A 25,641-nucleotide genomic window follows, 5' to 3' on the forward strand; every position below is an offset into this window, starting at 1 on the left:
ATCCTTGAAAACACTTTTCCGGAAATGACATTTAGCCCTAAAATATCAATTCCTCGAATATGCATTCACGAAAAAAAATCCGCGGATATGACATTTCTCGAAAATGACATTTCCTCGAACGTGACATTTCCCCGAATATAACGTACGTTTCCCCAAAAATGACAATTTCTCAAAAATGATATTTCCCGAAAATAACAATTCCTCGAAAATAACACACAGTTTCGGTAAACATCTTTTTTGCAATAATAGCATTTCCTAGAATATTACATACAAGAATTTATTTGCCGGAATTTATGTTTTTAAACGTGATATCTACCTTCTTTAAATCATTGGATGTTCTTTATACAATCGTCAATTTGATCTTCTCGTCAACTGGATCCTCGCAATGATCAATTCCGATATGAAGTTCCAAATACCGAGGAAGATATGTGGCAACCTGTCACCAAAAGATTTGTATTACCGCCAACGGGGGTGTCATTGGGCCCAAATGTGGTATGCTCCAAATAAATGTTACAAAGCTCTAGTAGTTAACATTGTAATCAAGTTTTAATTAGTTTGGTACAAACTTGAACAACGAATTCATCACTATGTGGGGAAAAAATAATAAATGAGGGAAATTTCTCAAAGTTATATGTTGTTTAAAATTGGCCCATTCTCACCCCTCACAGGGGGTGACATTAGGCCAAGTACAATAAAGTTCAACGGTGACGATGCAACGATGCAATCGTTCATTAAAAATAATTGCCTATATTACGGCTCTTACCAACTATGTATGGCAAATCAACCAAAGGCTTGGCCCAATCTCACCCCTTTTCAGCGTGCATTGCCCGTTGCTACGAAAAATCAGAACCGCTATATAAATATTCATAAAATTCGATAAAACAACAACAGATTATCGTAACATGATAACCAGGTATCTATCGATCTAAAAACTAGTTATTTAATAGATTTGTGGGGCATTACTGACACTATTTTAATACGGGTTCATTCGATCAATAGTTTTACATTCAAATTCCAAGCATTATGGTACGAGCACAATTAGTTCTTGGAATTTGTTTTGTGATTTCCTAGACGTGAATTTTACTATAATTTCGAACCGTTTGAAGTTTTGATCAAAATTCGTAACAGTTTCTGAGATATTAGGAGTTGAAACATTTTTCGTTTTTGGCCCAATCTTACCCCCTAGGCCCAATGTCACCCCGAACGACGGTATCTTGAATTTCAAGACCTATTGATCTTCTTGGATTTATCTCGCCAGTAGTCGTTTTGGCCAAGTTACTGACACAGCCCTTGTGGGTTCGGAAATTGAAGTGGGATGAACAGATTCCAGAAGCACCTTGTCTTTCCTGAATCAAATTAAGATTGCTCAATGTGTCATTCCTGAAAGCCACGTTATTCTCGAGATCCACGGTCACCAATGCTTCAGCATTAGCTTATGGAGCATGCCTTTATATCCGTGCTGTAGGAGAAAGTGGGGCTGCAAGTAGCAATATTTTGGCCAGCAAGCCGAAGGTGGCCCCACTCACGGATGTGACCATTCCACGCAAAGAGTTATGTGATGCGCTCTTGCTATCGCGTTTGTTAGCAAAGGTCCTGTCCGCTTTCAAAGTTTCCTTTTCCAACGATTTGCCCGAAATGAAAACTGAAGTAATTGTCAACCTGGCGATAATTAAACTTTTGCCAGTTTTAACATCGTATAGGTAGCTCTTTCCGAAAACTTCAACGAGTCGTAGCTTTAGTATTGCGATTCATCAGGAATTCCAGGATGAAGATTTCGAGTGCCAGACAGCTGTCACGGTTGATTTCAGTTTCTGAAATGAGAGCATCGTTAATTGTCAATTGTCCGATCCTGGGTGAATCCGAAGGTGTATTGCGTTGGAGGACGTCTGGAGAAATCAACTCTCCCATTCGATGCAAAGCACCAATTAATTCTTCCTGATCATCATCCTGTCACGAAAATACTGTTCCGAACAACTGTATGAGGAGAATTTATATGCTGGTCCATCCAATCTTCTGGAAATTGTTCATCAACAATTTTAGCTTTCGAGAGCACGGTCAACAATTCGAGGTGTTGAAAGATCCTGCGTTTCATGCTTATGAGCAAGTTTTACGAGCCTGGAGAAAATTATGGGAGATCTTCCTGATTTTCGCGTGAATCCTGCTATGCCTTTCGAATACACTGGAGTCGATTACGCGGGACCTGTAATGGTGAAAAAGGAAAAATACCGACCGAAAAAGATAAATGTTTATATTGCAGTATTTGTCTGCCTAGTCACAAAAAACGTTCACTTAGAGCTGGTCACTACGGAGGCCTTCCATGCTGCTCTCGACAGGTTCGTCAATCAACGTAGGTTGGTCAAAAGAATTCTGTTGGACAATGCGACCAACTTCAACGAGCCATGCCCTGTACCAACAGTTTCGGGATTAAATCGCGGTATCCAAAATCAACGTCTTTGCACTGCCTCGGGGAATTGAATGGCGGTTCATACCGCCACTCAAAGCTGGTGTCAGGGGGGACACAAAACAGACCTGACACGACGGCCCTCCGACCAACGAGCTGGGAACCGGCTTCATAGTACTGGGTAAGATGCTACAACGTATGATTGGGTGCAGCCAATCAACGCAACGATGTGCAAGCTGAGGATGAAGGCCGTTTCTTCAACTATAGCATCATCAACGTGCACTGCCCACACGAAGGGAGACCTGGCGATGAAAGAAAAGCGATCTACGCACAGCTGGAGCAGACATACGATGGATACCCACGGAAAAACAAGTCGACCACGTTCTAATCGACGGTAAATTCTTCTCCGGCATCTCGAACGTCCGCACTTACCGCAGTGCGAATATTGTATCCGACCACTACCTCGTTGCAGTATGCCTGCGCTCAAAACTCTCGACGGTGTACAACACGCGTCGAAGTCGTCCGCCGCAGATCAACATTAGGCGGCCACAAGACGGTAGACTAGCCCAAGGATACGCGCAGCGGCTGGAAGTGGCACTCCCAACGGAAGAGCAGCTAGGCGCAGCATCTCTTGAAGATGGCTGGATAGATATTCGATCCGCCGTGTCCCCGGATCAGAGAAACGACTGGTATGAAGGCGAATGTGAGCAGTTAGATAAAACTCGATTTTCCGGAGGAAAAAGCAACAGCAGGAAGATAGAGACGGAGCAACTGTACCGCGCTAATAACACACGAAAGTTCTATGAGAAACTGAACCGTTCACGTAAGGGTCACGTGCCACAACCTGATATATGTAAGGACATAAACGGGAACCTTTCTACGAACAAGCGTGAGGTGGCGATAGCACTACGAAGAACACCTGAATGGCGATGTGGCAGACGAAGAAGGCGGTATGGTGATGGACCTGGGAGAACGCGCGCAGGAAATAATTTTACCGGCTTCGGATCTCCAGGAAATCCAGGAGGAGATTAGCCGCTGGAGTTGACCAACTACCAGGAGAGCTATTTAAACACGGTGGTGAGGCACTGGCTAGAGCGCGCACTGGGCCATTACCAATATTTGGGAGGAGGAAGTTTTACCGCAGGAGTGGATGGAAGATGTCGTGTGTCCCATCTACAAAAAGGGCGATAAGCTGGATTGTAGCAGCTACCGCGCAATCACATTGCTGAACGCCGTTTACAAGGTACTCTCCCAAAATTTATGCCGTCGACTAGCACCAATTGCAAGAGAGTTCGTGGGGCAGTACCAGGCGGGTTTTATGGGCGAACGCTCCACCACGGACCAGGTGTTCGCCATTCGCCAAGTACTGCAGAAATGCCGCGAATACAACGTGCCCACAAATCATCTATTCATCGACTTCAAAGCCGCATATGATACAATCGATCGAGACCAGCTATGGCAATGCACGAACACGGATTTCCGGATAAACTGACACGGTTGATCAAAGCGACGATGGATCGGGTGATGTGTGTAGTTCGAGTTTCAGGAGCATTCTCGAGTCCCTTCGAAACGCGCAGAGGGTTACGGCAAGGTGATGGTCTTTCGTGTCTGCTATTCAACATCGCTTCGGAAGGGGTAATACGAAGAGCAATAAGTCCGTCCAACTATTTGGCTTGGCCGACGACATAGATATTATGGCACGTAACTTTGAGAAGATGGAGGAAGCCTACATCAGACTGAAGAGGGGAGCTAAGCGGATCGGACTAGTCATCAACACGTCGAAGGCGAAGTACATGATAAGAAGAGGTTCTAGAGAAGACAATGTGAGCCACCCACCGCGAGTTTGCATCGGAGGTGACGAAATGGAGATGGTAGAAGAATTCGTGTACTTGGGCTCACAGGTGACTGCCGAAAATGATACCAGCAGAGAAATTCGAAAACGCAAAGTGGCTGGAAATCGTACGTACTTTGGTCTCCGTAAGACGCTCCGATCGTATAGAGTTGCCGCCGTAACAAACTGACAATCTACAAAACGCTCATTAGACCGTTAGTCCTCTACGGACACGTGACCTGGACGATGCTCGTGGAGGACCAACGCGCATTTGGAGTTTTCGAAAGAAAAGTGCTGCGTAGCATGTATGGTGGGGTGGAGATGGCGGACGGTACGTGGAGGAGGCGAATGAACCACGAGTTGCATGAGCTGCTGGGACAACCATCCATCGTTCACACCGCAAAAATTGGACGACTGCGGTGGGCCGGGCACATAGCCAGAATGTCGGACAGCAACCCGGTTAAAATGGTTCTCGACAACGATCCGACGGGCATAAGAAGGCGAAGTGCGCAGCGGGCAAGGTGGATCGATCAGGTGGAAGATGATTTGCGGACCCTCCGTAGACTGCGTGGTTGGCGACGTGTAGCCATGGACCGAGCCGAATGGAAAGACTCTTATATACCGCACAGGCCACTTCGGACTTAGTCTGATTAAATAAAAAAAAAACAATCATACCGCCGCGTACTCCAAATTTTGCTGGATTGATGGAAGCCGGTGTAAAAAGCGTGAAGACGCACCTTAAGCGAACTTTGCAGAATGCTGCATTGAATTTTGAAGAATTTGTACATGCTGATCCATGTACAGGCTGTTTTGAATTCTCGGCCTGTGTATGCATTGTCTGAGGATCCAAACGAACCGATGCTGATAACCCCGGCACATCTACAGGTTGGCAGACCGTTGAATCCAGTTCCGAAGCCTTCCTATTAGAACATCAAGAAACATCAATAAACTGCCTCGGTGGGAATATTCGAGGATGCTTCAGAACCACTTCTGAAAAAGGTGGTCCAGGGCATATCTCGCTACCCTGCATAATAGGGGAAAATGGACCAAACCATCTGCCAACATTGTACCTGGAATGGAAGTTCTGGTCATCGAAGATAACTCACCTCCTCTTGCATGGTAATACGCCAAAGTGGTGAAAACTTACCCTGGAGGTGATTCGTTGGTTCGAGTACCCTATCTTGTTTCACTAATGAACTTTTTCAATTGATGAATTGGATGTGTTTCACTTATTTTACCTAACTCGGTCAACCTACCCCAGCCCTGGGGTTGGTTGGCCGATTTTTCCAGGTGCATTTATTTGTCTAAAACTTTTTTCCTGTTCTTTTTTTAATTGATAAAAAATGACAATTGTACTCAAGACGTGTATGCTTATGATAGCGATAGCGAGTCCAACCAGAATGAGTACAGATATTTCGTGAGTAAAACTCGGTCAACCAGCCTCGATCTCCCCTACGCGCAACTTCTGAATCTTCGACTACAAAGTATCTTGAGTATGCCGCATCGTTAAACCAAAATGCAGCTTAATACACCGGCGCTCTTACCCGAATATTTTCGTCACATCTACGGATTCAGGAGACGATACACGATAGCTAAAATCACACACCAGAACCAGACTCCAAATTCCAGAAAAATCTGCTTCGCGTTTTCCTGGGGCAATGAAAAAAACATAATAAACTAAATACAAAATAACATGAATTAAGTTACCTCTTTTCAATGATTATGGCGTTAACCATCATCAGCCTTGATTTGCTGATCAACCAGCATCTATTAATTCTGGTCTTTATTCTTTTCTCGTTACAGGTATGCACAAATCACTCAAAATGACAAATGAAAACGGATTGTAAGTAATGTGAGCAAAAGATATATTTGTTTGAATTTCTTGTACATGCTCTGTAATTCATTTCTGCTTATTTTCCTACAATTAATCAACTTTTCTTTTAATTCCATCCGCGATCATCATACGGTTTATATTGTTATATAAAGTTACTGTTTCAATTCTGCATCCCGTAATCCCATATTCATTCTATAATGGACAAAGAAATGGAAAATAGATGGGAATCGATCAATGAGAACTGCTTTGACCCATTTTATTGAAATAATTTTATGACGACATCAACCCCATGGTACAACAACGATAAGAAAAGTCAAAGTTATGTTCATTTTCCGGCCACTATGCCGGGTGCATCAAATATGAAATGCAGCGTAGCTTCGGAAACACACGAGCACGAGCAGGAGAAAGCAAACTATCGAGCTATTCAGTTGATTGAACGCCCAATTATGTAGCTCGCGAGCTACCCACAGAGCGTCGGAACTCTACGTAGAAATTACTTACAATCGATCGGTCTCTATGCTGCCGAGTGTGGGGGCGACGACGAGCATATTTCTCTCCATTTTCCATTTTCCACCCGTTTTTAGTGGAATTAAATTGAGACGTTTCGAAGAGTGAATTATTGGTGGACGTGAGTGCGAGCTGTGTGGTGTGACTGCTCTCGTCGTTGATGGCAGAACATGAAGTCATCGTCCACGTTGTTGGTTGGCGGGAACGGGAATGAAGAAGCACAAAGTTGCATCGAGTAGGTATGGAGCGCACGGATGCACCACTACTGGATGGTATTATTGCGTTGCCAAATTGATTGATAAATTGTTTTAATACCTACTACAACTGTGGAAGGTTCGATCCTTTCCGTTCAATTGCAATTTCGATTGACAGTGTGATCGATTGCCGGTTGGGCAAATGGAATTTTCAAAATAGAGCAAGAAGGTGGACGTCGCAATCGATAGTACATCGATTGTTTAATACCAGTGCAGCAAGATGTTCTGGGAAGCTGTAAGAAGAACTAATAATAAAAGAATATAAAATCATTGATAGGTTTATTTGAATGTGATCTTTCAAAGTAGCCTAATAATGGAATTTTTAGTAGCATTAGAACGTCAGGCAAATAATGTACCTACTATACCCGTTCTTACTCTAACTATCGAAACGATACTGGATTTTCGTAAAAACAAATCTTAAGCATCTCCAGCATACCCGCATATCTGTTTTCAAGTGGGCATACATTTTCACTTCTTCGATTCGTACGCTTGAATAAGTCACACATATCACCGATCTGTCACCCATCTGGAATATCGGCCTTTTTCCGTTTTTTACAGGCTGCTAAATATCCCGTCTCACTTCAATGAACATCCGGACCTCTCTTGGGGAAAAAAGAGGCTTTCGGCTGAAAAGAATCCCCTTTATCGAGGACAAATAAAAAGATAAACGAACGATTGGACGACGGGGTTGTACGATTGGGGACGTGTTTTGTAAAGTGCAGGAAACTTTATTCCTAGTAATCCCTTTATCTAGGGGTATGCAAATCTGAATGGGACTATCGAGCCTTGCAAAGCATCCGAATCAATTTGCACAAATTTTGTCACGAGGATCGACTTATTTTTGTTTGTTTGGGATGCGGAAGGCGCTGATTAATCCACATCCAAGCGTTTATTTACATGATATCAGATAGATAAATATTTGAATGCTATTATGATCTAATCAATTCATTAAACGAAAAACAGCTTAATTATTCATCCAATGAGCTCAAAATGTTTAGTAATGTTCACATTTAAAGGCAATTTGTCTTCTGGGCATTTATTGCTGATGAGTGAAGCTTTTACTAAAGTGTTAAACAATACCCGTTTATACTCCTAAACGCATTTCTCATACATATGTCTGTAACGAACCTGTTCTCAACTTTCAACTGAAAGCTGTTTCAGACTATTGGATTCAGCTTTAAAGGAAAAACTTGTTTGAATGTTTCCAGATAAATTTTGTTACCGTTTGCAGATTCTGCATTTTAGATATCGAATTTCGGATCAATTTCCACTCACCGTTGGGGTCGATTTAGGACAGCGCCAAAAATAACAAAAACCAAGAGCATTCTTGCTCGATTAACCATCCAAAGAGTGTCGTGTCTGCCAGATCGGAACATGACACAAGCAGATACGGACAAAAGAATTCACGGTTCCGGTTACTTGTCTGTTAGGCATATCGTCGTCGAGTCGCGGTATCGCTCGTCTAACTCGTTACCAACGTTCAATTCGATACCTCCCCGCTAACTGCAATGAAGGAAAAAGGAAAAAAAGAACACCCACCCATGCCACGGTTCCGATTCCATCTCCTGTTGGCACGTTTTTGTTACTTCCGGAGAACCCTTCGGCGAAGAGTTGTGTTTTTTCGTGTTCGTACCCACCGATCGTCGTGCCGTGGGAAAGCATGCTTCGCTTTTTCTTATACATTTGCAGAACGCTGTCAACTGACCTGGAAGCAGAAGAGATAATGGGGTACGGTCAGTCGAGTGTGACAGTTCGATTGCGTAATGAAATTTAATTGGAATGTTTTTCCCGGGGAATTCCCGGAATAAACAGGAGAGATACGACGGCTACGACGACACGTGAAAATTAACGGTTTATGGTTCCGGAAAATAATCGATCGGAATTGGTCGCAATGCTTGACGGTCAGAATAAAAATACTTTTTTCAAGCAAAAAAGGTTATAATTTTCGATGAGTTATTGAGGATTGTCACTCTGGTTGTTCTATTTCAGAAGCACCGACTGTGCGTGCCGTATTTAACGGAACACTTCCTTTTCCAATATTTCGCCATTGATATATGAATTATTGTTTTTGTTATGTTAATTTTGTTATGCAAAATCATACCCAAATTGAAAACGAATATAATTCTCCTTTCAATACTTTCAAAAATAATCGCAAGAATATAATTTGAATCAATCGATGATCTTCAAAAAGCAAACTTTAAAGGACAGCTCTATGATCAGCTGCACGAGCTGTTGACGTATGACTACGTAAATAATTTGAATTTCCAGAACAATTCTGTCCACCAATCCAGCTACATATTCTGAATACCTTCAATCACCACGATTGGTTATCGTGCTATGACCACCATCACTTTGGTTATCGTGCTATGACAGGCAGATATTTCCGTATTCAGCGCCTCCAAAAACGATCAATCATGACTTGGATATATTTCGCATAGCAACTTTCTCCTCTGTAGGTCGTACCGTTGGTTGCACCGCTCTACTGCAACTGGCCAATAGTTCACGAAGCAGTCTTTAGAGATTCTTGGGCAGAGCCAGTTTTAAAAATCCGTCATGTCCCGGCTAATTGCTTTCATTGGCTGCTCCAATTCGGAAGTTTGTCCCTTGGTGCGTATTATAGATTTCCTGCGGTGAGCCTCAATGTGCAATAAACCTACGAATAACCATCTTACAGGATTAAGTGAAAAGCCTATGGGCGAATTCTAGGTGCTCTGCTCGGGTATCCACCATTTAAACAATTCTAGGCTAAAGCCAACAGTTATCGGCCCAAAACATTCAAGTCCGGTGAACATGAAAGGGGATATATGAGCAGACAAATGGCAGAACGAACATCATTTTACCGTTCATTTCATTTCATTTATTTAGTCTACATCTAAACAGATAACACTGAATCAACGCCACAATACACGGTTCGAGGCCGCATCTCTCCTTCCTCGAATACGCCCCACGCTCGCCAAGTCGTTTTGCACCTGGTCTGTCCATCTCGCTCGCTGTGCTCCACGCCGTCTCGTACCTGCCGGGCTTTGTCGCGCTCGGTTCCGCCCACAAGCATGTACTTTGTTTTTGCCGCATTCACCACCACTACAACTTTTGTTGCTTCACGTTTCAGGCGGGTGTACAGTTCTGCCACCTTTGCAAATGTTCGGCCGACAATGTCCATGTCATCCGCGAAACAAATAAATTGACTGGATCTGTTGGAAATCGTATCCCGGCTGTTACACCCGGCTCTCCGCATGACACCTTCTAGCGCAATGTTGAACAACATGCACGAAAGTCCATCACCTTGTCTTAGTCTTCGGCGCGATTCGAACAAACTGGAGTGTTCGCCCGAAATCTTCACACAGTTTTGCACACCATCCACCGTTGCTTTGATCAGTCTGGTAAGCTACCCAGGGAAGCTGTTCTCGTCCATAATTTTCCATAGCTCTACGGGGTCTATACTGTCGTATGCCGCCTTGAAATCAACGAACAGATGATGCGTTGGGACCTGGTATTCACGGCATTTTTGAAGGATTTGCCGTATAGTAAAGATCTGATCCGTTGTCGAGCGGCCGTCAACGAAGCCGGCTTGATAACTTCCAACGAACTCATTCTCTAATGGTGACTGACGACGGAAGATGATCTGGGATATCACTTTGTAGGCGGCATTAAGGATGGTGATCGCTCGAAAGTTCTCACACTCCAGCTTGTCGCCTTTCTTGTAGATGAGGCATATTACCCCTTCCTTCCACTCCTCCGGTAGCTGTTCAGTTTCACAGATTCTGACTATCAATTTGTGCAGGCAAGTGGCTAGCTTTTCCGGGCCCATCTTGATGAGCTCAGCTCTGATACCATCCTTACCAATTGCTGTATTGGTCTTTAGCTGTTGGATGGCATCCTTAACTTCCCTCAAGGTGGGGGCTGGTTGGCTTCCATCGTCCGCTGAACTGACGTAGTCTATCTCCTCCGCTGCCTTGACATTCACTGCCTGTACTCTCAGCGTCACCGTCGTTAATGGCTGCTTTAACTGTATTCCAGCAGTCCTCAAGAGAGGCCCCATCGAGCTCACCCTCTTCCGGCAACGCTGCCTCGAGATGCTGCGCGTATGCAGTGGCGACATCTGGTTGCTTCAGTCGCTCTAGGTCGTACCGCGGCGGTCGTCGGTACCGAACATTGTTGATGACGGATAGTTTTGGGCGCAGTTTAACCATCACCAGATAGTGGTCAGAGTCGATGTTAGCGCCACGATATGTCCTGACGTCGATAATGTCGGAGAAGTGCCGTCCATCAATCAGAACGTGGTCGATTTGTGATTCTGTCTTTAGTGGTGATCTCCAGGTGTATCGATACAGGAGACTGTGTTGGAAGTAGGTGCTGCGAATGACCATATTCTTGGAGGCGGCAAAATCAATTGGGCCGTTTTCGTTTGTCCGCCGGTGAGCGCTGAACTTCCCAATAGTCGGTCTAAACTCCTCCTCTTGGCCAACCTGAGCGTTCAAATCTCCTATGATGATTTTCACGTCGTGGCTTGGGCAGCTGTCGTACTCACGTTCTAGCTGCGCGTAGAATGCGTCCTTATCATCATCAGTGCTTCCGGAATGTGGGCTGTGGACGTTGATTATGCTGAAGTTGAAGAAACGGCCTTTGATCCTCAACCTGCACATTCCTTCATTGATCGGCCACCACCCAATCACGCGCCTTTGCATATCGCCCATCACTGACTATGAAAGCTGTTCCCAGCTCGTGTGTGTTGCCGCAGCTTTGGTTGATGGTATGATTACCTCTAAACGTTCGCACCATTGTTCCATTCCAACAAACCTCCTGCAGCGCTATGATGCCGAATATACGGTCCTTGAGCACATCGGTGAGTATGCGTGTGCTCCCGATGAAGTTGAAAGATTTGCAGTTCCACGAACCGAGTTTCCAATCGCTAGTCCCTTTTCGTCGCAGTGGTTTTCGCCGATGGCTCCGGTCCGTACTCTCTTGTTCGTTACTTATGTTTTTTTAAAGGCTGGCTTGCAAGGCCTGACACCTAACCCCCTAAATTTCCGGAGGACCATTGATCCTTATTTCCGGTGCACCATGGTGCACAGTTTCACTTAGAGTCCTTCGCTGGCACTCGGACGATGATCAGCCGCCCCTAACATGGAGAACAGACGCTGTTGTGAGCCGATCCTGACATGGAGAACAGACGCTCAATAAGATTTGCACCTTCGGAGAGGAGTAACCCCCCCCCTTCCCTGTCAGCATACGACCATAGTTCCCACCGGGTTTGGTTATCCGATCTTCCCTAAGGTTTCTCGTATCCCGGCCAGCACCACGGGGAGGTAGGGATAGGAGTTGCTGGGTAAGAGGCTAAGGACCGCGAGATGGGGTCTATTTTATTCCTTCAGGTACGCGAAGTACCAATGGTAAGCTGGGTGAAGGCTTTTGCCGTGCCGTCCAAAGTCACCAATTCTGAATTTTATCACTCGAAATCCCATGTCCCATCCTACTAACCCCGAGTCAACTGCAGGTGTTTTAGTCCCCCTGCTACTAAAAATGTTGTCTCAGAAAAGAACACGCACGTCCCCCCTTGACTGCAATTCTCAGTGCGCTTGCCTGGATTGTTGGCCTGTACCGAAAAGTCCCGTTAGGATGTAGATGCTAACGAGCAAAAAAAGTAAAAAAAACCCTGATTAACCCACCTAGCGTTGGTTATGCCTTTCACACATTTAGTTAAGACACCAACCTTATATGGGGTTTACATGGTCCAATGTACCAGTATGTTCATAACTTTGAAACGCAATAACCGATCGTTAAAAAATTCAATAGCGATCAACAAGTCTTTGTCCCCTGTCGAATGAAACTTGTTGCGAGAAAATCGGTTAAGGATTGCTATACGAAAAGTTGTCTAAGGTTTTTTTATAGCTTTTGTACACACACATACACACACACATACACACATTCATACACACGGACAGACAGACATGTGCTCAGCTCGTCGAGCTGAGTCGATTGGTATATAATAGTATGGGTCTCAGAGGTTTCTATAAAAAGTTCGTTTTCGGAGTGAAATGATAGCCTTTCGGTACAACTTAGTTGTACGAGAAAGGCAAAAAAGAAACCCATCACGAACACGTCGATGATGATGACGCTTTGGCTGAGAAAGGTAAGGTCAAGTCATGTGCTATGTCCGTTTCGCGGTTATGTCACAGACACTACCCACTGTTCGTCTTTTTAGAAAGCTCAGAAGCTCATTCATCCCTTATAACTCGCGCACCGTACGTCAGGCATTGCTTTTTTTTATATACAAAAAATCTTGCGGTGAACCCGAAGACCCGTGACTTACATCATTCTGATGTCCATGTTAGGAATGCACGAACAGTATTGGTTACATCTGAAACTTTTACTGGCTTTGACAAGCATTGACATTTCCAATGGCTTATCGTTACTAATCTTAAGTTTCAATGGAATTTGCAAATTGCTGGAGAGTTTGGTTTGGTCGATTGGTTTGCAAATCTTCAAAATCCATCGAAAGCTAAAGTCGCTAGTAACGTTCAAAATCTTCCCTTTCAGCGTAACGCTCTCGATTTCCAAAAATTTAAATTACACCCAGTATAGTAAAAAAAAGAACTACGTCAAAACAAAAATAGGTACATCGTCTTCGACCAGAGGTCGTACAGACTGAACACTTAACTACTGGCATGACACAACGGACAGGATACAGTGGACCAAAATTTTTCTATTAGGAAAAGTTTCCTCCTCACCGATGGTTAGATGTCTAGATGCTTGACGTCCCTTAACGCGCGGTCACGAAGCCCACAATTTAAGTCGGTTTTGGGACTTTTCATTGAAGTCGGTTTTGGGACATTTAGTTTATGAACATTTAGTCGAATGAAGTTCGGTCAAATGACATTTCGTCGAAAAGACTTTTAGTCGAAGCGACATTTAGTCGAGACTTTTTATCAAAAGAAATGTGTGGCATAGGTTTTCTTATTTTTTTCGTCGAAAACTCTTTCTTCTATCAAATATTCATACAATAATTAGTTCAGTATGAAATTCACTTCCAATTCACCCAATGCCCTTTCGATGTTCTAAGGCGATCATGGTAGATGAGCACTCGTCTGAGTCCACGAGGGCGGGCGCAGCATGTTCTAAGCCACTTTTCTTTTCATCTCTTCTAGGGATATAACCAGAAAAGTATTTTGGTAAAAATGAAGAGTCTTGAAAATGATCCCGGGACAGCTTGCTAGTCGTCGACTAACCGCAAACCCCACGACAACAAATCTGATTCCATACGACCCTCAGCTTTTCGGGCTATATTGGGTTTATCATTTCACCGAAAGTCATTCGACCGAAAGCCATTTGGCGAAAAGTCATCTAGCCGGTTTCTATATCTGGTCTAATTGTACATTTGGTCGAATTAAACATGTGGCCGAAATAGTTTTTAGACAATAAACGGGCTGGCGGAAAAAGTCGTTTGGCCTAACAGGATATTTGGCCTTAAACGTCGTAAAAAATATTTTAAGCTCTTTTTTAGTGGAATGTATTCAACCGTCTAAGACGAGTTTTGTACTCTCCATTTAATTCCACCAATTATTTCGATATCTTTCCAGATACGTATTTCGACCGCCGATACGACTCGATAAGACGAGTGAGATACGAGACACTGAAGACGACCATACAGTTGTGGTCGAAATAAGTATCTGCAAATATATCGAAATAATTGGTGGGATTAAATGGAGAGTACAAGACTCGTCTTAGACGGCTTAAATGTCGTTTCCAAATAGGTCATTTTGAGATAATAATTTAAGCTCTTTTTGTAGAATGTCTACACATGCTGTAAGACGAGTTTAGTACTATTCCATTTAATTCCACTCGAAAATCACAGTTGAGATCGAAATACGTATCTGCAAAGATTACAAAACGTGGTGGAATTAAATGAAATAGTACTAAACTCGTATTATGACAGGTCAAATAGGTCATTTGGCGGTAAATGCCATTTGGCCGAAATGTTTGTTTGGCAAAAAGGGCCATTTGACAGAAAGTGTTATTTGACCGAAAATGTCGTTTGGCGAATCAATGGCCAACAATGCAATTAGAGATGTGCGCCGGGACGAAAATCGTCGGTGGCGGCGTTTGTCATAATTTTGGTCGGCGGCGGCGTTTTTAGCCTCGCGTCATGCTAAAAAACATTCTAGACGGTGACGGCATCGGCGTGAATCAGTTATGAAGGGACATTTTAAGTCATTAATGGGAGAATCTTTGGAATTTCGCCGGAAAAATCGGATGAGATTCCCAACAAGTTTTTCCAAAATACTTATTTGGAAATTATTCTCGGATTTTTCACGGGAAGCTGTTTTGAATTTCCAAGGAAAATTGATTAGAACTTCCATGGCAAATTCTTCAGAACTTACATGAGAAATTTTTCAGAAGTATCACAGGAAATAATTCCAAATTTCCACAGGAAAGTGTTCACAACATCCATTAAAAAACCTTCAGAATTTCTGTTGAATATTGTTCGAAACTTACACAGAAAATGCTTCTAAATATCTACGGGAAACTCTTAGGAGTTTTCATGGCAAAATCACTGGAATTATTACGAGAAATTCTCCGGAACTTTTTTCATAGTTTCTGCGGGAGATTGTGGATTTCAAAAAAATCTTTGGATTTACACGGAAATTGTTTGGAATTCCTCCGTGATTTTTTTATTTTTATTATAAACTTCCACTCAAATTCTTCAGAATTACTACAATGTTTTTTAATTTAATTTCCACGCGAAACTTTTTGGTATTTAAATGGATTTTTTTCAGACGGTGTTTCTTTGGATTTTCATGGGAATTTCTTTATATTGTCCACAATAAATTCTTGGCAATTCCATAGGAAATTATTAAATAAATACGAAGGATGAGTCGTTTGGTTGAAGATCATTCGGCGGAAAGCCATTTGGCCAGAATACACGTTAAGTCAAAAGTCATCTACACGAATTTCATTTGGTCAAAGCGTTTGCCCTAACAAGCCGTATTGTCGAGTAAGCCATCTGGCCTAAAATACCGTTCGACTTAAATGCTCTGTAGTATTCAGAGCTAATGTTGAATTAACAAACAAAATAGTTGTTATGTCTATCCATGATGCTGATTTTATTATTTGATATGTATGGGATGACAGAAAAAATGGAAGAATCACATGCACCGCATGTTTTCTTGCTCCTTGTACTCTAGTACTTTTGATTCGGGCTGGGTTCAAATATCGCAATCGAAGGAAGTTGGATTTTTGGTAAATTGCTAGGTTACGCGACTGGAATTGGTGAAAAATAGAACTTCAGCTTGTTGACGACTTTTCGAACGGAATGTCGCTCTGCTATTCAATGGCGGTTTATTCCAGTCAATTTTGGCTGGAATACGACATGTTCGTTTGACGGAAAGGCCATTTGGCTGAACATGTCTTTTGCCCGAACGGGTCCTACGGCTGAAAATGTTATTTTCTGACACCGAACCAAATGACATTTTCGATAAAATGGCTTTTCTGCTAATCGATCATTTCGGTCTTCTTGGCTGAAGTATCATTTCGGTAAACTATTTTTTTGACCAAATGACCAGTTCGACCGAACATTATTTTCGGCTGTCGGTCTATTTCAGCTAATAATAAATGTGGCCAAACACCTTTCGCCAATGGTAAGCAATGAACAGCCGAAAGGGACATCGGCTAATTAGATAGAAGCAGGCCGAAAGAATTATTTGCCTTAACAGGTCATTTGGCTGAAAATGCCGTTTGGTTGAAATGGTCGTTTGGCCGAAAATATCGTTTGACCGAATAGATCATTTGGTTGGAAATGCCGTTTGGTAGAAATGATCTTTTGGCACGAAGAGCCATTAGGCTTGAAAATGTCCTTCCTGCCAATCATCCGTTCGAACAAACGGCATTTTCGGCTAAATTACCTATCCTGCTAATCGAATTTCTCCGTAAAATTACCAGGCAAAGGAGATGTTGGGCAGAACGACATTTTCGGCTGTACGTCCCTTCTCGCCAAATGACATTTTCGGCCAAAAAACTTCCGGCTAGATGGCGTTGTGGCCTTCGGCCAAATGGTTTTCTGTCAAACGGCATTTCTTCAAAATTCTTCAAAATTTTTATTTCAACCGGAAATTCTTTGAATTTCGCTGGAAAATCTTCGAAGTTTCCACTGGAAGTTCGTCTAAATTTTTACGAAGAGCTTTCCGAAATTAAAAAAAAAAATTGTATGAAATTTTCAAGGAAATTATTGGTATTTTTACGAAAAATTCTCTGGAGTTTCAACGCGATGTGGGAAACTTTTTGAATTTAAATTAAATTAAATTTTGAATTTAATCTTCTGAATTTTCACGGAAAATTCTGAGGACTTCCAAATTTTAAACGGCGACACGCCGATGCAAAAATGTCGGCGGCGGTGCACACCTAATGGTAACATACTTTGAGGGTGTTGCGTATTTTTGACACAGATTAAAACGAGCTAAATCCAGTCAAACCTTCATGAGTCGATATTGAAGGGAAGCTGTTTGAAAGGACTTTTATAGTAACCCAGAAAATAATGTTTAATATAGCACAGTTTGCTTCCATGAGTCGATATCGAGTCATAGGTTAGGTAAAAAATATGTTCTTGTCTTTTGGCTTTTCCAGTCTGAAAATTATCCAAACGGGTTCACATTTGCATTGCCCGACGTTTCATTCTTAAAAATAAGGTAAGATGTGGCAAAGTTTAACTGAAAATTACTTGATTTTAACTTTAGAAAATACGTCATGTTAACGTACTTCATGGAAATTGTTCAACGAAATCAAGATTTTGTCATGCTGGGATTAGTAGGGCGATGAAGAAAAGGTTTCAGGAAAATTCAATAAAGTGATCGAAAATAAATGGAAACACGTCAACAGTTCCGAATGCCGAATGACTCAATTTTTTATTCAATAATGCTGGTAGGTGGTTATATTTCTACTGGGGTATTTATTCTTATCTTCTGCCTTTTTTAGTTTGAGATATTGACACGGGTTTTTTTTTTTTTTTTTTTTTTAACTAATTTTATTTGCTAATTATCTAATACATGCATTCATCTCTTAGACTAGGTGTTCCGTGTTTTCTTAACACTATCATCCTTATTTGCTATGTTACTTTTTAGTTTTTATTAATACATTTCAATTGCCTCTGGCAGTTAGAATTTTTCCTCTGGTTGAATTGAACCATGTAGGAATTACAATGTTTTCAACTTAAACTAAACTTAACCTATTTTATACTAAGGGTACAAGGAGTTAATCGTTGCAATAGAAGATTGCAACGATTTTTGTCTAAAATTGCAAATTATTTTGTTGGACATTTGTTGCAATGTCTCAATATTAGAAATTCTATGAAGTTCATTGGTACTATACCACGGAGGCAACTTCAGAATCATTTTCAAAATTTTATTTTGAATCCTCTGGAGTGCCTTCTTTCTGGTATTGCAGCAACTAGCCCATATTGGCACAGCATACAACATGGCAGGTCTAAAATGTTTTTTTTAAATCAAAAGTTTGTTCTTAAGACAAAGTTTTGATTTTCTGTTTATAAGTGGATATAGGCACTTAATATATTTGTTACATTTGGCTTGAAGGCCTTCAATGTGATTTTTAAAAGTTAATTTTTGATCTAGCAGAAGTCCTAAATATTTAGCTTCGCTAGACCAATTAATTGGAACCCCATTCATAGTGACAATATGTCTGCTAGAAGGTTTCAAATAAGAAGCTCTCGGCTTATGTGGGAAAATTATAAGCTGAGTTTTGGAAGCATTCGGGGAAATTTTCAAGTAAGTGGAGAAAATATCCAAACTTGTTTGCAATCTACTACAAATGACACGAAGGCTACGCCCTTTGGCTGAGAGACCTGTGTCATCTGCAAACAAAGATTTTTGACACCCTGGTGGTAAATCAGGTAAGTCAGAATTAAAATGTTATACAAAATGGGCCCCAGTATGCTGCCTTGGGGACACTAGCCCTTACAGGTAATCTATCAGATTTAGTATTCTGATAGTTTACCTGCAGTGAGCGATCTGATAAATAATTTTGGATCAGTTTAATGATGTACAGAGGAAAATTAAAATTCATCAATTTTACAATCAAACCTTCATGCCAAACACTGTCAAATGCTTTCTCTATATCAAGAAGAGCAACTCCAGTCGAATATCCTTCAGATTTGTTGAGCCGAATTAAGTTCGTAACTCTTAATAACTGATGAGTGGTTGAATGCCCATGGCGAAAACCAAATTGCTCATCAGCAAAAATAGAATTGTCATTAATATGAACCATCATTCTATTTAAAATAATCTTTTCAAACAGTTTGCTTATTGAAGAAAGCAAACTGATTGGGCGATAACTAGAAGCCTCAGCTGGATTTTGTCCGGCTTCAAAATTGGAACAACTTTGGCGTTTTTCCATTTATCTGGAAAGTATGCCAATTGAAAACATTTGTTAAATAAATTAACCAAAAAGGATAAAGAGCTCTCAGGAAGTTTTTGATAAGTATGTAGAAAATACCATCATCACCCGGGCTTTATATTTTTAAATTTTCTAGTAATAGATCTCACTTCATCCAAATTAGTTCCCAACGAAGGGAACATCCTCTTGATTGAGAATGTCTTCGAAGCTCCGTGTAACCTGATCCTCTATTGGACTAGAGAGACCTAGACTAAAATTATGGGCACTCTCGAACTGCTGAGCAAGTTTTTGAGCCTTTTCGCCATTTATTAATAAAGTTTTAGTTACCTCTTTAAGCGCTGGAATTGGCTTTTGAGGTTTTTAAGAATTTTTGTTAATTTCAAAAGGGTTTCGAACTGGGATCCAACTTCGAGACATTATTCTCAAAGTTGGTATTTCTCAGAATAGCGAAACGTTTTTTAATTTCATTTTGCAAATCACGCCAAATAACTTTCAACGCGGGATCGCGAGTTCTTTGGTATTGCCTTCTTCTCACATTTTTAAGACGGATCAGTAGCTGAAGATCGTCATCAATAATAATGGAGTTGAATTTAACTTCACATTTCGGAATTGCAATGCCTCTGGCTTCGACAATTAAATTTGTCAAAGATACGAGAGCATTATCAATATCACTTTTGGTATCGAGAGGAATATCAACATCAAAATTCCTATCGATATACGTTTTAGAGAAATCCCAATCAGCTCTATGATAATTAAAAGTAGAGCTGATTGGATTATAAATGGCTTCTTGTGAGATTTCAAATGTCACAGGAAGATGATCAGAGTCAAAGTCAGCATGAGTTACCAATTGGCCACACAGCTGACTTGAATCCGTTAAAACTAAATCAATTGTAGAAGGATTTCGACTGGAAGAAAAACAAGTTGGTCCATTGGGATATTGAATAGTATAATATCCCGCAGAACAATCTTCAAATAAAATTTTACCATTGGAATTGCTTTGAGCATTATTCCATGAACGGTGTTTGGCATTGAAGTCACCAATTACGAAGAATTTTGATTTGTTGCGAGTCAGAATTTGAAGATCAGCTTTCAACAAATTCTTTTGCTGCCCATTGCATTGAAAAGGCAAGTAGGCTGCAATGAAGGAAAATTGTCCAAAATTTGTTTCAACAGAAACTCTCAAGGTTTCAAAAACTTTGGTTTTAAACGAAGAAAATAATTTATGTTTGATACGTCTATTAATGACAATGGCGACCCCACCACAGGCGCTGTCAAGACGATCATTTCTGTAGATAAAATAGTTTGGATCTCTTTTAATGGAGAGTCCTGGTTTTGAATACGTTTCAGTTATAATGGCAATAGGCACATTATGAACTGAAAGGAAGTTGAATAATTCATCTTCCTTACCCTTTAGAGAGCGGGCATTCCAATTTAGAACTTTCACACAATTATTTAGATCCATTGAAACGGAGTCCGATAACAATTTTTTGTGTGTACTTTATACCAACCTGAACAGCTTCAGGAATGGTATTTGCTTTGAACATTGCATCAATCATGTGATGCAATTGTTCAGTTAAAAAATCAAAATCGGAAGCAGTCATGCTACCTGAATCGGCAACATGACCATTATTTTCCGTTGGGACATGGGTATAAACCTCATTTTGAGAAGAGAAATTTTGTCTACCAGCAGCGATGTTTGCATACGTGGGTACATTGGAAAAATTGGAATTTACTGAAGTGCTTGCTACCCGTTGACGAGCGGCAAAATTTGTTTGTGAATTGTGGTGGGTATGAATTGCTCGACCGGTAACCGGTTTCGAAATTTGAGCGTTTGAAAAATTTCTACCCGTCGAATCTGGGATCCGATTGGAATTTCCCGTCATCAATTTTGCACGGGAATTCAAAACTTTTGCGTGAAGGGCATTCCCAGAAATTGGATTTATGATTGCCCCCACAGTTTGCGCAATTAAATTTATTGGAATCTTCTCTCACAGGACATGCATCCTTGGCGTGAGAGGTTCCACCACAAATCATGCATTTAGCATCCATGTGACAATGTTTGGTTCCATGACCCCACTTTTGGCACTTGCGGCACTGGGTAGGGTTTTGAAATTTCCCCAGGCCTGCGAAAATGTTCCCATGTAACACGGACATGAGACATAATACAGGCCTTTTCCAAACTTTTCATATTATTTAGTTCACTTTTGTTAAAATGAACTAAATAAAATTCTTGAGAAATGCCCCTCTGGGAAGTACCAGAATGGGATTTCTTTTTCATCTTAATTACTTGGACTGGTGAAAATCCAAGTAATTGAGAAATTTCAATTTTAATCTCATCCAGTGATTTGTCATCACTGGGGAGACCTCTCAAGACGACTTTGAACAATCGCTCAGTTTTGTCGTCGTATGTGAAGAATTTATGGCGCTTCTCAGTTAAATAGTGAAGAAGACGTTTGCGATCGTCAAAGGATCCCGGCAAAACGCGGCAGTCACCCTTCCTAGCAATCTGAAATGAAACCTTGATCCCCTGAAGGTTACTCAAAATCTCATTCCGGAAGCCAGAAAACTCGGCAACAGATACCACAATTGGCGGAATCCTTTGCTTTTCGCATGAATCGAATCACCTGGGCTAGAGGTAGATTCGATTTGCTCAATTTCATCATTAATCAAATCGAACTGATTGCTCAGTTCGATTGGAGAAGAATTATTTCCGATATTAGAGTTAGAAGGAATATCTGAATTCTCCAGCTTCCTTCTATTTTTCCGCGCTTGGGCAGGACGGTCTTGAAACCTTGTTTCTTTGAAGGAAGCGGAGAATTCAGAGACTCCCCCTTCCTCTTGTTTTTGTTAATACTCATTGCTGAGCGTGGAGATGTGACCTTCTAAGAGGTTTTTTCCCAGAACGGTGTCCCTGCAGGATTACCACCGCTTGTCGGAATTTTACTTCCGCAAACGGGTCCAACGTAAAACGAAGGCACGGGTCCTTGCAAAGATCGTAACGGGATCAGTGGGTACAAATAGCGCTAAGAAGCACCGTTGAAATTAAAATAGCTTCGGGTAGTATTAAAAACTTCCTTCCGCAAAGAGAGAAAGAACCGCACAGCACGAAAGCACGATGCGGTCTGTATTGACACGGGTTTATATCTGCATTGCTCGACGTTTCAGCCCGTTTATTGAGTCTTTTTCCTGAAGGCTTTACTCTTGGAAAAGAACCAATAAATGAGCCGAAACGTCGGGTAATGCAGATATAATCCCGATTGCATATCTCAGATTGAAAGAGTCAGAAAATAAGAACTGCTGAAAAGTTCAGTTCAAACTCTTAGAATCGGTCAACAGATGATCATTTGGTAAAATAACTTCGAATATGTTCTGCCAACTAAGCCGAAAAAAAATTCATAACATTGTAAATTAACGTCCAAGTCGGGTGGTTTAATCCCCGGAAATAGGCAATTACCTTTCATTGAACTGAACTTGAGTTGCGTGCTCTTGCCTACGCAATGCGGTCGGGTCTGAGCTTGGTGACCGACTGGCAAATAGCTTACACAACCTCACTTGATCAGTACCGTTGCTGATGAAGAATGTGTATAGCCGCCAGACATTCTAAATACTCACGCTCCTCTAATGTGGACGTGTACAATACACATGTGGAAGTATTGGCTTGAGAAATGGATTGCGAGTGATTTGACTATGCGTCCAATTTGGGAATCTCGAGCTCGTTCAGTAGCCGCTAGGTTGCGAAGGCCGACGGAGGTCCTTCGTAGCTTAGTTGGTTAAAGCACCAGTCTAGCGTACTGTGGGGTCATGGGTTCGAGTCCCATCGAAGAGAAAGTGGTTACCTCCAATACATTTTCCAAATCAATATCTTCTACATAACGTACATATTCACATATGAGTTTTAATAACATTGTAAACGAAAAAAAGGAGCGAAAACAAGGATGCTAACAATCATTCAGTAATTTGCGTTCGATCATTTAGTAGTTTGTCAATAACACATCCCAGAAGCTGAATTTCAAAATATGTTGTATGGTGGACTTCTAGTGCGAAGGTTTTTCTACAACTCTGCCTAATGGTTCGTTGTTTGAATTCCACTAGTAACAGAGTTATAGCTATAGTTTCAGTAACTTAGACTAAATGATAACAAAATTCCAATTATTTAGTTTGAGCTACTGAAACTAGCGCTCATACTCTGTTATTAGTTGGATTCTAATAACGAACCATTAGGAAAAGTTGTAGAAAAACCTTCGCACTAGAAGTCCACCATACAACATATTTTGAAATTCAGCTTCTGGAATGTGTTATTGACAAACTACTACATGATCGAACGCAAATTACTGAATGATCGTTAACATCCTTGAGCGAAAATATAATTTTCACGTCAAGTCCGCTATCGCAAAAGTATCTAATAAAATCAATAAAAAGTCAGCTACGACAATAACATCTGAAGAATGTGTTGTCCTTACAAGTGTGTTTTATGAAAATAATTAAAAAAGGAATAAACATATGTTTAAATATAGAAAAAAAAAATTATTTTGTATTATGCTTTAAAATTTAATACGAAATATAAAACAAATGTTGCAAATATACTTCGGCCCGCATCAACAGCTCAAAATTGATGTGCGGCCCTTGATAGCAAGCAGGCTGTGGATGACTGGTTCCCGGGTAGAAGCCATGAACAGAATAACATAACATGATATGGACTTGATTGATATAAGAGATAAAAGAACAGGCAACAATATCAAATATTTGCACCGAAATATCATTTAAATATCAAGATATGCTATGGTTAAGAACAAATGAATGGCAAATGATATTTATCACTTATTACAAATAGCATAACTTGATCTCCTCATAATATTTTAGTGCAAAATATTGATATTGTCTGATCTTTTATCCCTTATATCAATCATGTCCATATCTCATTTTGCTATCTTATCAACATTTGATATTATTGAGCTATTTTCTTCTACTCGGGTTTAGTAGCTGCTGCTTCTGCCTTATAAGCAGGAGGTCATGGATTACATCTCAGCCTAGATCAGATGGATTAAATATCATATTATTGATTTTTCAGCCGTCAACTTCTGCATCAGCTCCTTCTACTCCTGTACAGTGTTGAGAAAAGCTCAAAATCTCAAAACTCATGACCGATTCAAATCACCCGTGAGTTGAAACGCATCCAACTCAGAACCTAAAAAATCATGGCTGAGTTGAATCATCCATTTGAATCATCGTAGGTTTTCTTTTGTTCTCCTTCGTAAAATAACAGTAAATTAACGTTCAACTCAAAGAACAATGGATACTCATGCGTGTGTAAACAATAAATTGCCCCCACATTGATTATAAACACTTTTAAGAGCGAAATGATTTTTTGGGAAATGAGTGAAATGATCCGTTTTAGCACGAAAAACACAGACTTGATGCATTATTTTAAAATCGCAAACGAGTTAGTTCGCGCGGGAGTGCTCAATGATTGAGTTTTATGAGCAATTTTACCAACACTGCTCCTGTAATCGCTTCATTTATAGACGAAGCCTTGCCATTCGTGCTGCGGACGGGCTACATAACAAACATATGTAGCTTCTGTCTTCGCCAAAAATACTATCCCCTACACCAAAATTTGCCCACCTTCTCAATACTTCTATCAGAATATTTGGTTCCGAGAATCTGATTTCCTCCGTGCCCACATTCATCATCATGGTATGAATCAAGTGGTGGAATCCGATGGAAAGTATAACTCCATCTTTAAGTAAAAGCTTGTCACTTAACAAGCTTCATGGGATTTCATTATTATACTTGAATTCATAAAATTGTTGTCATCTTCCCACAACTCCTAAAAAGCTGGTTCGCTGCCAAAATGTTCTTTAAACACTTTTTCTTACCACCGCTAAGCAAATATCAGCGCCACCGCTTGAAGCTAATTTTAATTATAAATAATCCTGACAGTCAAGCTGAAGCTACCGAAAGCTACCATACAAATTCCATTGAATTGGTGCCGTACAGTTGGCGCTGCTGCCGAAATGTAAGAAAAAGTTTCCCCTTTTATCAATCACTTCCAGACAGCTGATGGTGCCTTCGGCATACTTTAACAAAGTTTCTGGCAAAGCCTTTAAACTCATTCAAGTGAAAAAAAAACTTCGTTTCACCTGAACTTGAGTTCTATCGGGCAAAAACCAGGTACCCTTTTTCCGTTAAGTACTTAGATTCAAGCTTGTTCCGTTCTTCGTCGAAAACGGGGATGGTTGCTTCAATTTGCCGTTTCAGGGCAGTCATTTTTTACGATTGCTCATATCGGATTAGCCATTTTTGCGAAGGCAGCCCGGTGACTCGATTTAACATCCAAAGAGCGATAAAGAAATGGACACATAAAAGTGCTTGGTGCAAAAAGGTAACTTGGTACACCAATCGACATGCACATCGA

General features: G+C 41.1%; 1 protein-coding gene across 6 annotated transcripts in view; it reads left to right on the forward strand.

The window, feature by feature from the left end:
* Nucleotides 1–6,047: 6,047 nt before the first annotated feature.
* The window catches only part of LOC134224461 (peripheral plasma membrane protein CASK), a 456,884-nt gene continuing 437,290 nt past the window's right edge, over nt 6,048–25,641 (forward strand). For all 6 annotated transcript variants that reach the window (XM_062703820.1, XM_062703854.1, XM_062703827.1 and 3 more), the window contains exon 1: nt 6,048–6,075. In XM_062703820.1, coding sequence (XP_062559804.1) covers nt 6,063–6,075 — 13 coding nt within the window. In that variant the 5' untranslated portion in view covers nt 6,048–6,062. The remainder of the gene's footprint in view (nt 6,076–25,641) is intronic.

The sequence above is a fragment of the Armigeres subalbatus genome, chromosome 1 (assembly GCF_024139115.2).
Source record: "Armigeres subalbatus isolate Guangzhou_Male chromosome 1, GZ_Asu_2, whole genome shotgun sequence".
NCBI classification, from domain to species: Eukaryota; Metazoa; Arthropoda; class Insecta; order Diptera; family Culicidae; genus Armigeres; species Armigeres subalbatus.